Source organism: Nomascus leucogenys, chromosome 5, assembly GCF_006542625.1.
Source record: "Nomascus leucogenys isolate Asia chromosome 5, Asia_NLE_v1, whole genome shotgun sequence".
Taxonomy (NCBI): Eukaryota; Metazoa; Chordata; class Mammalia; order Primates; family Hylobatidae; genus Nomascus; species Nomascus leucogenys.
Window position 1 is genome coordinate 55,469,048 of NC_044385.1, and position 12,762 is coordinate 55,481,809.

Consider the following 12,762-nt stretch of genomic DNA (forward strand, 5'->3'; position numbering starts at 1 on the left):
TACATAGAAGCTTAGTTCTTGCAGTATTGTTTGTAATATCAAAAGACTGCAAAAACCTAAAGTTCCGCCAGTAGAGCACTTGTTAAATAAAACATGCCAATCCATGTGGTAGTATGTTACACAGTTAAAAAGAATGAAACAGACCTTTATGTTTTGGTGCAGAAGTCTGCAAGGCCATAATCAAATATGTATTATGTATACTATCATTTGTATTTAAAATACATGCATACACACACATATATAAAATACATATATACGATCTATTTATATATGATTTATATCTACAACAGTGGTTGCCTCCTGGGAGGGAAACTAGGTGACTGGGAGGTAAACAGAAAAACTAAGGAAGACTTAGTTTTTCCTTATATATCCTTTGCACCATTTGAATTTTATACCACATTCGTGTATTACTTATTTTGAAAATAAATGTAAAGTACTAAGGAATAGTTTTTAAAAGGGTGGGCTTTGTGATATTTACCTGAAATAATGCCCTCTCTGATTACTTCCACCTATCCAAATTTTGCCCCTTCTTCAAGATAGATTCCTTTTCTGGATAACTCCAGCTTGAGTGCTCTTACCTGATCTCCTGTGCTAGAAATTTGTGTGGCAAATCATTACACATTGCTTTCTTACAGCTCTTCTATTTTAAAAATAGTATCAACTTTGTATTAAAATTCCCATTTTTTATTTTCATTTCTGTTTTACTGAACCTTTTGGGGATTGCATGGGGAATATAATCTTGCAAAAGAAGAATGGCTGATGGAGAATATGTGACCAAGTAAAAGGCAGAAGGGGGAGTGGGTAAATGGGAAGGAGCATGAGGCTCCCTCCTTGCAGTCAGCCCTCACAGACATTTATCAAATACAGATTCATTTGAATTAGTGACCCCTTTTTATAAAATGCTAATGCCCCTGGAAAGGTAAAGCCTTCACATTTTACAACAATTAATCCAAATATCACGACATCATGGGTGTTCTGCGATGAGAGGTTAGGAGAAGTAAAATTTCTGAAGAAGGACTCACAAAAATTTAAGGCCAAAAGGGCTTAAAGATCTGCCATTCTAAACCCTTACTTTATAGAAGATGAAAAGGGGTCTTGCCCGAGATCACAAGGCAAGGTAAAGGGAGAGTCCAGATCCAAACTCAAATCTCCTCTTAATTTCAGTCAAGGAACTACATCATCCAGCGTATCAGAAAAGAGGTCTGGCCTAGGTAAAAAAACGGTGTCTTTCTACAGCAAGAAAGATACAGGTGGGCTCTGTGCCTAGTGAAGAGGGGAGAGATAATTCAGGAAGCAGAAAAGAGGTGATGTCAAGTTTTGCCCCCTTTGTAATTGTGTCCAGGAGTCTGCGACTGTGTGTGTCAATGGAAGTCCTCCATATTAGCAGAAGCCAAGTTAAGATAATCAGAAATAGTTTGGAAGGCTACAAACCTCAACTTCCCCTTACCCAGCCCGGTCTCCCTACTTCAGGAACCCACTGAAGTTCAGCTTACAGCTCTTGTTGATCCTTTCACACCCTTCCTTTCCAAGTCTGGAGAAGGAAAGTTAGAAAAGGGGAACGCAATGCAAACATAAGCGATTTCTCTATTTCCAGGGTACTTTCAGCCGATTCCCCAGTATCTACGGTATCCGAAACACTAGAGAGCCACTTAGGGTAGCCATGGAGATATGACTGTCTTCAGTCTTGTTTCCTTCCTTTTCTCTACTATTAACATCTTTCGCTACGATTTCGGTAAGGCCCCCCACTTCTGCTGGCGCTCAGGTTCTGCAGCTCCTCCCTCTCCTCAGGGACGCTCACAGAGGGATTGGGAACACTTTTCAAAATGAAGAGAGCGCGAAAACACAACAACGAGTGAGGGTTTTCTCCAAAAGGGATCAGTCCCATCCACAGCCTCCCCTTCTCCAGCCTTGAGGTTTTGGCGTTTGGTCCCAGCCCGGACTGCAAGTCCCAGGAGACCCCGCGGCGAGGGTGTCCTCCAGTGATCCTTCCCTCACGCTTCTGGATGGTGGAGAGAAAGGTTCCGATAGCGGCGCACTGCGGTTTGGTTTGTTTGCAACGGCAGTGACGGAGGTTGGGAGCCAGGCTGACTGCAGGCGGGGGCGTCAGGAGGCGGATTCCTCCTCCCTTCGGCACTGGGGGGGGCGGGGAGGAGGGAGGCTGGGCCAGCGGCCGGGGACCGAGCCGCAAAGACAGAGCGGGCAGAGGCGATGGAGGGCGACGGGGTGCCATGGGGCAGCGAGCCCGTCTCGGGTCCCGGCCGCGGCGGCGGCGGAATGATTCGCGAGCTGTGCCGGGGCTTCGGCCGCTACCGCCGCTACCTGGGACGGCTGCGACAGAACCTGCGCGAGACCCAGAAGTTCTTCCGCGACATCAAGTGCTCCCACAACCACACTTGTCCCTCCTCCCCCACGGGCGGCGGCGGGGCCGAGCGCGGCCCTGCAGGCGATGTCGCCGAAACCGGGCTGCAGGCGGGTAAGGAGGGCAGCCCGGAGGGAGAGAGGGCAGGAGAGGCAAATCGGAGGGCGGACCGCACCCCTACCCTGCAAAACAAGCCCGAGAAGAGGCAGGCGGAAAGGGGCAGTCGTGTCGTGTGGCCGGGTCCCCGGGCCTTGACCGGCCGGATCTGGGATGCCTTGGGAGGGCATCCTGAGGAGGGGAGGAAGGGGCCGGCTGAGGGCCCGGCTGGGGGACCGGGAGCCAGGGGCAACCGAGGGCCGGAGTTCCCGGAGCAGGACCCCGGGGACCGGGGTGTGCGCTGACGGAACTGGGGCGGGCCGGCGTTCGGATAGGGTAGCAGTTAATCCGAGGAGTGGGAAAAGTTGCTCTGAGTTGGGGGCGGGCGGGTGCGCAGTTGTGGGTCAGAGCCCCAGTTTAGAGATGGATCAGAGGCGGCAGGGAGTCCCGGGAGTCCGAGGAGGCCATGGGACTGTAGTCGGGTATGTGGGTTTGATGATGTGTGTGAAATGTGTTCACACCAATCATGAGGCAGCTGTGAAGAGGGGACATTCTCTAAATAGGGTTGGGGGTCGCCAGAGGAAATCATATCTGATGGGTGCCAGGGAATTGCCAGAGATGTTGCTCATGCTTATGGTGAAGAAGAGAGGGAAGGGATCATTTTGGTCCTGAGCCAGTGGAGAACTAGCTACTCTTGTTCGTCTTGCATGATTCTTTCTAGGATGTGCCAGAGGCCCCCAAACACTTAAAATCGTGCAGTCTTTAATCTTTCCTAACGTCTTGCTTCCTTTTAAACTGCTGTTGGTGGGGAACTGGAGGATTCGTTAACTACTGCGTCTAATTAGGAAATAACTTTAGATTGGAAGGGAGAAGGGTCTGGCATTCCATGTAGATAGATAACTTGGGGACAAAACAGCAAAGAAGTCTGTGGGTTTAATTTAGTGATTCTCAAACTGAAGTGTGTATTAAACTCACCCCAGGGGCGTATTAAAAATGCCATGTTTCATGCTCTAGCTCATAAATTCCGATTTAATAGGTGTGTGAAGTGGGTCCTAAGAATCTAATTTAACATGAAAAGACCCTGAAGAGGCCGGGCGCTGTGGCTCACGTCTGTAATCCCAGCACTTTGGGAGGCAGAGGCGGGGCGGATCACTTGAGATCAGGAATTCGAGACCAGCCTGGCCAACATGGTGGAACTCCGTCTCTACCAAAAATATAAAAAACTAGTCAGGTGTGGTGGGTGGCACCTGTAATCTCAGCCATTGGGGAGGCTGAGGCAGGAGAATCGCTTGAAACCAGCAGGCGGAGGTTGCAGCGAGCAGAGATTGTGCCACTACACTCCACCCTGTGTGACAGAGCAAGACTCTGTCTCAAAAATAATAATAATAATAATAATAAAAGTAATAATAAAAGACACTGGGGAATAAGATGCAGGTTAAAATACTTTCAGAACCATGAATTTAGATGCTCATAGCAAATTTGAACACGAGGCTCAGAACTGGATGAATTGTTCTGACTTTGCGTGTTAGGTCTTATATTCCCAAAGTTTTGCACTTAATATCCTACATCCGACTGGGAATCCAGAAATGGTGATAAAAATAAGATACTAAGATCATGACAGGGTCCTAAATGATACCGTTCCATTTAGTTGGTTTGGATAGGAATTTAAAAAGCCTTATTTTACCTTGTAGCATGAAAGGAGGGGGATGACTAGTTTTTCTGAAGTTGTGTTTTTGACATCTTACGTCTAGAAATATACTGTCCCAGAATGGACTTGTAGAGAGAACTAGTATCTGTGAGGCCACCAGAAAACAGCTGATGAGAACGGCTAATGTTTTCTGAGACGATCCCCAGAATGTGCACTTTCACCCGCTCCCATAACAGTGCTTTCCAGAGGTGTCTCCTGCTTGGAAGTTTCTCTCACAGCTTATCTTAAAAAGCCCTTTATTGCTGTTTTTATTTTAAAACAACTATTTATTTTAGACTTGCTTCTAAAACAAAGAGAATCGATTAACCTCAGAGAGATGGAGGTTTTCAAGGCACTTTGGTTGGCTCTTGTTTTTATTCTTTAAAAAACAACTTAAGACATACAAATATACCTTTGCATTTCGCTTCATTGGCTTTTCCAGTTGACTGCATCATGAACTGATCTTTGAGTATTTAACTGTCTTCACCATCCAGATGGCAGGACTGGGAGCAATTCGGTTTTGTTCCATGAAATGATTCTCTTCCTTTCAGCGTGGAGAGTTTGGGGGTAAAAATGCACCAAGGAAAGTTAGTGAAGGGACACTTAATATGTATATTTTAGGGATGCATTTTCCTAGCTATTTAGATGGTCATGTCAGAAAGTAGAAATCACTCCTAAAAGGACAACTAGCTCTTGTTCTCTCCATTTACAGGCCACCTTTGTAAGGTCAAGTTATTCAGAGACTGTCTCAACTTTCTTTTTTAAATTTTTTGTAAAGATGGGGTCTCACTTTGTTGCCCAGGCTGGTGTCAAACTCATGGCCTCAAACGATCCTTCCACCTCAACCTCCCAAAGTGCTGGAATTACAGTAATCAGCCACCACACCCAGCCCTCAACTTTCTTTTATGAATGTTAGTCTCTGATTAATAGGAACTTGGGTGTTGAAGGAACACTCAATTCTTAATCCTAACAAACCTGTAGGTTTTAAGCATCATTTCAGAATGCAACTGTGCCTCTAGGTTGATGTATTTGAGCAACTGAAAGAAGACCAGGGATTAACTCTAAATTTGAAATGATTGGAGTATAAGGATGGTAACAATAGAAAAACAATTTTCATGTCTGTATACCATTTGTAATGCCATATGATACCAAAAATTTTTATTGTCTCACTTTCACCCACAAAAGAGAGTAAAGGACCCCAAAATAATATTTTCCTCTAACATTTTATAGTTCTGAATTCACTGGGGTCAGTGTAGAGAATATGTAATGTACATGATATTTTAGAAGTTAAAAAGTAAGGCTGGGTGCGGTGGCTCACACCTGTAATCCCAGCACTTTGGGAGGCTGAGGTAGGTGGACCACCTGAGGTTGGGAGTTGGAGACCAGCCTGACCAACATGGAGAAACCCCGTCTCTATTAAAAATCCAAAAAAATTAGCTGGTCATGGTGGCACATGCCTGTAATCCCAGCTGCTAGGGAAGGCTGAGGCAGGAGAATCACTTGAATCTGGGAGGCGGAGGTTGTGGTGAGCCGAGATCACGCCATTGCACTCCAGCCTGGGCAACAAGAGCGGAACTCTGTCTCAAAAAATAAATAAATAAATAAATAAAGGCTTTGAGCACTTCTGAGGAAAGGCAGGGTGTAGTATTAAGAGTAGCAGAGGGAAAAGTATTTTTCTTTTTCTTTCTTTTTTTTTTTTTTGAGACAGTCTCTCTGTGTTGCCCAGGCTGGAGTGCAGTGGCGTGATCTTGGTTCATTGCAACCTTCACCTCCTGTGTTCGTGTGATTCTCCTGCTTCAGCTTCCTTAGTAGCTGGGACTATAGGTGCCTGCCACCAGGCCCAGCTAATTTTGTTCTTGTATTTTTAGTAGAGACAGAGTTTTACCATGTTGGCCAGGCTGGTCTCAAACTCCTGACCTCAAGCGATCTGCCTGCCTTGGCCTCCCAAAGTGCTGGGATTACAGGTGTGAGCCACTGTGCCCGGCATGGGAAAGTATTTTCCTTGTTTTATGATCCAGTAAAGTTCCTAGCTGTTGCAATTTGTCATAAGCCTCTCTCGATTTTAAGAAATTGGAGTGGGCCGGGCGCGGTGGCTCACGCCTGTAATTCCAGCACTTTGGGAGGCCGAAGCGGGTGGATCACTCAAGGTCAGGAGTTCGAGACCAGCCTGGCCAACATGGTGAAACCCCATCTCTACTAAAAGTACAAAAATTAGCCGGGCATGATGGCGCGTGCCTGTAACTCCAGCTACTCGGGAGGCTGAGGCAGGAGAATTGCTTGAACCCAAGAGGCGGAGGTTGCAGTGAGTTGAGATCGAGCCATTGCACTCCAGCCTGGGTGTTGCAGCGAGACTCTGTCATAAAAAAAAAAAAAAAAAAAGATACGGGAGTGACTTAAATATGTCTTGTTGGAGTTCTGTGGTCTGTGGTGCCTTCTTTGAATCCTGGTTTCAGCTCTTACTAACCAAATGATCTTGGGCAAATCACAACTGTGCTGTGCCTTTATTTCCTCATCTGGAAATAGGGATTATAATGGTACTGATCTCTAGAGTTCTTGGGAGTGAATCTATGTGCATGTTTAGAACAGGACCTGGGCTGGGAGCGGTGGCTCATGCCTGTAATCCCAGTACTTTGGGAGGCCAAGGAGGGCAGATCACTTGAGGTTAGGAGTTTGAGACCAGCCTGACCCTATCTCTACTAAAAATACAAAAATTAGCCGGGCAGGGTGGCAGGTGCCTGTATCCCAGCTACTCAGGAGGCTGAGGCAGGAGAATCGCTTGAACCTGGGAGGCGGAGGTTGCAGTGAGTCAAGATCACCCCACTGTGCTCCAGCCTGGGTGACAAAGCGAGACTCTGTCTTTAAAAAAAAAAAACAAGCCAGGTGCGGTGGCTCATGCCTGTAATCCCAACACTTTGGGAGGCTGAGGCGGGTGGATCACCTGAGGTCAAGAGTTTGAGACCAGCCTGACCAACATGGAGAAACCCCATGTCTACTAAAAATATAAAATTAGCTGGGCATGGTGGCGCATGCCTGTAATCCCAGCTTCTCAGAAGGCTGAGGCAGGAGAATCGCTTGAACATGGGAGGCAGAGGTTTTGGTGAGCCAAGATTGCGCCATTGCACTCCAGCCTGGGCGACAGAGCGAGACTCCGTCTCAGAAAAAAACCAAAAAAAAAAAACCAAAAAAAACCAGTGCCTGGTAAGGTGCTATGTAAGTATTAGCTATTATTCAATAAATACCTGAGTGCCTGGTATGTACTGAGCAGTGTGCTGCGTATGGGGGATAAAGAGTCAAATAAAGACATTGGCCTTGGCCTTAGGCCAGTGAAGATCAGTCTTTCCCTTCCATACTTTTAAGAAAGAAAAAATAATTATAATTATCATCAATAATTGTTTATGTTGGATGATGGATTAAAAAGGTCTAAGAAGACTTGAACTTGGTCCTCTAGAAAGGTATAATCTAATCTAAACTATATACATGTGCAACACATAAAACACGTACATAAAAAAGCAGAATACTAAGGGAGGTTATAAGCATTTTATGTGAGTTATAATTCTTAGGTTTTTTTTATAGCTCTTTGCCTTTGGTGAGCTCACAGCTATGTTTCTCCAACATTCTTCACCTTCTTTTTGTCACACCTTTTAAATGTGGCAGCATTTAAAAGAAGGGGAAAAGCACTAGTGTTTTTAAAATAGGCATTTCCAGCTGGGCTCAGTGGCTCACTCCTGTAATTCCAGCACTTTGGGAGGCTGAGGTGGGTGGATCACCTGAGGTCAGGAGCCCGAGACTAGCCTGGCCAGCATGGTGAAACATCGTCTCCACTAAAATACAAAAAATTAGCCGGGCATGGCGGTGCGGGCCTATAATCCCAGCTACTCAGGAGGCTGAGGCAGGAGAATCGCTGGAACCCAGGAGGCAGAGACTGCAGTGAGCTGAGATCATGCCAGTGCACTCCAGCTTGGGTGATAGAGTAAGACTGTGTCTCAAAAAAAAAAATAAAATAAAATAAATAGGCATTTTCCTTGGTCGTCTTAGAAATTTGTATGATAAGAAAGTTTAAGTGGCAGAGCGACATTTGGGGAAGGAATGAAAAGTTGGGAAAGAGGAGATTCTTTACAGCTTCATTTTATAGAGCTGTCATCTTTATGGGGTTGAGGGGTGGGGAGAAGCTGGGATTGTGGGGTGGAGCACAGTGACAGCTGTGCTGAGACTGAGATGGGTGTGCTCTGTGGTAGTTTGCCATCATCTGTTTAGAAGAGTTGCCAGTGCATTTCAACATAAGCTCAGTAAAGATAGTGCTATAGTTTTGGTTATTACTTTTAATAAAAGATAATCTATTCTAAGGTAATACCTTAGATTAACAAAATCCCATTTTTCCAAGTATATCCAAAACTTGGTCTTTCTTTCTTAATTTTCTTCTCTCATGGAGGCAGCATTCAGTGGCCAAAAGCAAGCATAGCATTTGAATGAAACCTGGGTTCCTATTCTAGTGTATTCTCTTTTTAACTGTGTGACTTGGGGCAAGTTACTTAACCTATTTGAATCTTGGGTTCTTCATATATATAATGGGAGTAATACACAGTGCCACATATTGTATGATTCCATTGATACGAAATATCCAAAATAGGCAAATTCATAGAGATAGAAAGTAGATTAGTGGTTGCTAGGGGATGTGGGGAGAAGAAAATGAGCAGATAAGGGGTGACTGCTAATGGGTATGGGATTTTTCTGGGAGGAGATGAGAATGTTCTGGAATTAAATAGTGGTGATACTTGTACAATTTTGTGAACATACTAAAAGCCACTGAATTGTACACTTAAAAGGGGTGAATTATATCTTAAGAAATAAATAAAATGGGAGTGATAATACCTGCCTTACAAAGTTGTGACATTTGGAGATAATATACCTTAAAGCACAGGCATATAATTAATACTAAATATATGTGGCTGTTTGAGTGGTGTGTGTGTGTGTGTGTGTGTGTGTGTGTGTGTGTGTATGGTGAGCATTGATTTAGAAAGTTGGAACATGGGGTTGGCAGAAGAATGAGAGGAACAGAGAGAGGGAATGTGGGACAGAACAATTTTGAGCTAGAGGCAGATTTAGGCCCGAGTCTCTAGGCTCCCAGTCCAATTCCGCTTCTGCGGCTCTTCCTTTGTTCTTTTCTGACCTGGCCATGGGAATACAAAATACACCCTGGCAGTAGAGAGACTCTGTTACAAATGAGTCATCACCCAGGCTCCACAGCTTATATGGAACCGTCATTGACTTAGTGGGAGACTATCTGATTGAATGAGTATAATGTGGCACTACCTACTCAGGCTCTTATTCTAGTTTCCACTCCCTGACATTTAGGGCATCAGGCCCCTTGTTGCTGATCTTGCTATCTCCTGCTCCCTGGGAGGAAATGGCCTCCCCAACCACAGTGGCTCTTTGCACCCTTTCCCTTTCTGGCCTTTCTCCTTCCGAATCTTCCTTTCGTGGGGTAATCTGTTTCCCATGGTACAGGTCTGCCTGCTATTTTTGCTGTTGTTGTTGTTGTTTTGAGACAGAGTCTGGCTCTGTCACCCAGGCTGGAGTGCAGTGGCACGATCTTAGCTCACTGCAACCTCTGCCTCCCGGTTCAAGCACTTCTCCTGTCTCAACCTCCCAAGTAGCTGGGACTACAGGCACACACCACCATGCCCGGATAATTTTTGTATTTTTAGTAGACACAGGGTTTCACCGTATTGGTCAGGCTGGTCTGGAACTCCTGACCTCAGGTGATCCGCCCACCTTGGTCTCCCAAAGCGCTGGGATTACAGGCATGAGCCACCTTGCCCAGCTGGTCAGCTTGCTATTAAAAAGGATTGGGAAATTCTGCCCCCTCCCCTCCCCTACCCCTCCCCTCCCCTCCCCTACCCCTCCCCTCCCCTCCCCTCCCCTACCCCTCCTCTCCCCTCCCCTCGCCTACCCCTCCCCTCCCCTCCCTTCCCCTCCCCTCCCCTCCCCCTCCCCTTTCCTTTTCTTATTTTATTTTTGAGACAGTCTCACTCTTGTCACCCAGGCTGGATCTTGGCTCACTGCAATCTCTGCCTCCTGGATAAAAGTGATTCTCCTACCTCAGCCTCCCAAGTAGCTGGGACTGCAGGCATGCACCAACCACACCTGGCTATTTTTTTTTTTTTTTTTTTGGTAGAGATGGGGTTTCACCGTTTTGGCCAGGCTGATCTTGAACTCCTGGCCTCAAGTGATCTGGCCACCTTGGCCTCCCAAAGTGCTGGGATTACAGGCGTGAGCTCCCATGCCCAGCCTGCCTGCTTTTAAAAGAGAAAATATTATTGCCTTTAAGCTTATTATAATTTGCAATATGTTTAGTCTTAAAAGTCATTACTGATTTCAGTATGGTTAGTTCTTCAGCCTTGCAAGTAGTTTTTACAGAAGGCATGGATTTAAATAAAAATCCAATCTGGTTTTTATATTTTGTTTTGCTCTGTCAACTTTCTCCTTTTCTTTCTCCATGCTTCTGTTCTCTGTTTTACTAGGTTAAGAGAACAGGGAATCTTTCTCCAATAAATGCACTTCTCAAAAACAATCCTTTCAGAATAAAACCTAAAAAAAATTTACGGAAATAAAGGGGAATATGAATTTTACCTTATGCCTGTTACTCAGTTAATATAGGCTCTGCTCATACAGATTATGCCTTTATTTACTTTCTTTTCTTTCCTTTTTTTAAAAAAATATTTAGTTGTATTTATTTTAATGCTGAATTTACTCCTGTATCATAAGTTTTTGTTTCTTCAGTTTCTTCTGGGATAACTTTTTCTTCTGGGCAACCTCCTCTTCTGGTTTAGGAACAATCTGTTCCTTTTCAGTAAGGATCATCTCAGTGTGGCAGAGAGAGCTCACGTATGGGTTAATCCAACCATGAGCTCTGTAGGTCCAGCGGCGCATCTTAGGTGCTTTGTTCACTTTAATATGCCCAACAGCCAGAGAATCTACATCTAAAGCCTTAAGTTCAGCATTACTCTCTGCATTTTTAAGCATGTGCAGCAAAAATTCAGCAAGCTTTTTGGGCCACTGACCTTGTGTCCAGCCCCACTGCTTGGCCTGGGCACACCAACCAACGCAACCATTGTAATGTTGGAATGGTACACGCTGTTTCTGTAAAGTGGTATCTTTCAGATACTTCGTGGCTTTTCGTATATGCATACCCTTGATGGCCTGAGAAGTGTCACGAGTATTCTTAAAGTGAACACAAAGATTTGAACCTCTTGGTATGCATGATTTTGTGGGGTTCTCTGGGTCAAGTGAATAGCGAACCATTTTCACAGATTACCTCAGGCCACGTAGGGGAAGGGGCCCCTTCCCCTTCCCCTTCCCCTTTCCTTCCCTTCCCCCTCTCCCTTCCCCCTCTCCCTTTCCCCCCCTCCCCTTCCTGAGTTTCCCAAATTTCCTTTCCTGATGCCCAGGCTGGAGTGCAGTGGCGCAATCTTGGCTCACTGCAACCTCTGCCTCCCAAGTTCAAGCGATTCTCCTGCCTCAGCCTTCCTGAGTAGCTGGGATCGCAGGCATGCACCACCACACCTGGCTAATTTTGTATTTTTAGTAGAGACAGGGTTTCACCATGTTGGTCAGGCTGGTCTCGAATTCCTGACCTCAGGTGATCCTCCCGTCTTGGCTTCCCAAAGTGCTGGCATTACCGGTCCACCGCGCCCAGCCATTTCTTTTGTATGATAGCTGTGGGTATGTTTGTCTTAGCCTGCTGATGAGATTGTGTACCTCTAAGGGTAAAGAGTATGTTTTACTCATTTTGTACCCCCTGTAGTGCCTACCAGAGTGCTTTGTACATAATGGGCAAATAAATATCTGTTAAATTATTTCCACAGCTGGTGGATATTGGAATGATGTTTTGAAATTAAATGCAATTTAATTCCTTCTTTGGAAGGGCATTTTTTGGCCCCATAGAACATAAGCATTTTTGTAAATTCACACACATTTTACAGTCTGGGCCCCTAAAAAAGAACAATGATAGGCATTTGATAGGTGATTAGTTAGGCTGCAGTTGCATTCTTTTTTTTTTTCATTAAAAAAATTTTGTTTTTAATTTTGTGGGTACATAGTAGGTTTATATATTTATGGGATACCTGAGATGTTTTGATACAGGCATGCAATGTGAAATAAACACATCATGGAGAATGGGGTACCCATCTCCTTAAGCATTTATCCTTGAGTTACAAACAATTACTTTCTTTAAGTTATTTAAAAATATACAATTGGGCCGTCGTGGTGGCTCATACCTGTAATCCCAGCACTTTGGGAGGCCAAGGCGGGTGGATAACATGAAATCAGGAGTTTGAGAACAGCCTGACCAACATGGCGAAACCCCGTCTCTACTGAAAATACAAAACTAGCCAGGTGTGGTGGCACGGGCCTGTAATCCCAGCTACGCAGGAGGCTGAGGCAGGAAAATCGCCTGAACCTGGGAGGTGGAGGTTGCAGTGAGCCAAGATTGCACCATTGCACTCCAGCCTGGGCAACAAGAGTGAACTCCATCTCAAAAAAAAAAAATTAAATTATTATTGACTATAGGCACCCTGTTGTGCTATCAAGTAGTAGGTGCAGTTGCATTCTATGCCAGTAT

General features: G+C 45.2%; 1 protein-coding gene and 1 pseudogene across 2 annotated transcripts in view; one reads left to right on the forward strand and one right to left on the reverse strand.

The window, feature by feature from the left end:
- Positions 1 to 2,026: 2,026 nt before the first annotated feature.
- DSTYK (dual serine/threonine and tyrosine protein kinase) overlaps positions 2,027 to 12,762 on the forward strand; it is a 69,167-nt gene continuing 58,431 nt past the window's right edge. For both annotated transcript variants that reach the window (XM_030813129.1, XM_030813130.1), the window contains exon 1: positions 2,027 to 2,473. In XM_030813129.1, the coding sequence (XP_030668989.1) occupies positions 2,209 to 2,473 (265 nt within the window). In that variant the 5' untranslated portion in view covers positions 2,027 to 2,208. The remainder of the gene's footprint in view (positions 2,474 to 12,762) is intronic.
- Positions 10,857 to 11,537, reverse strand: LOC100598607 (annotated as a pseudogene).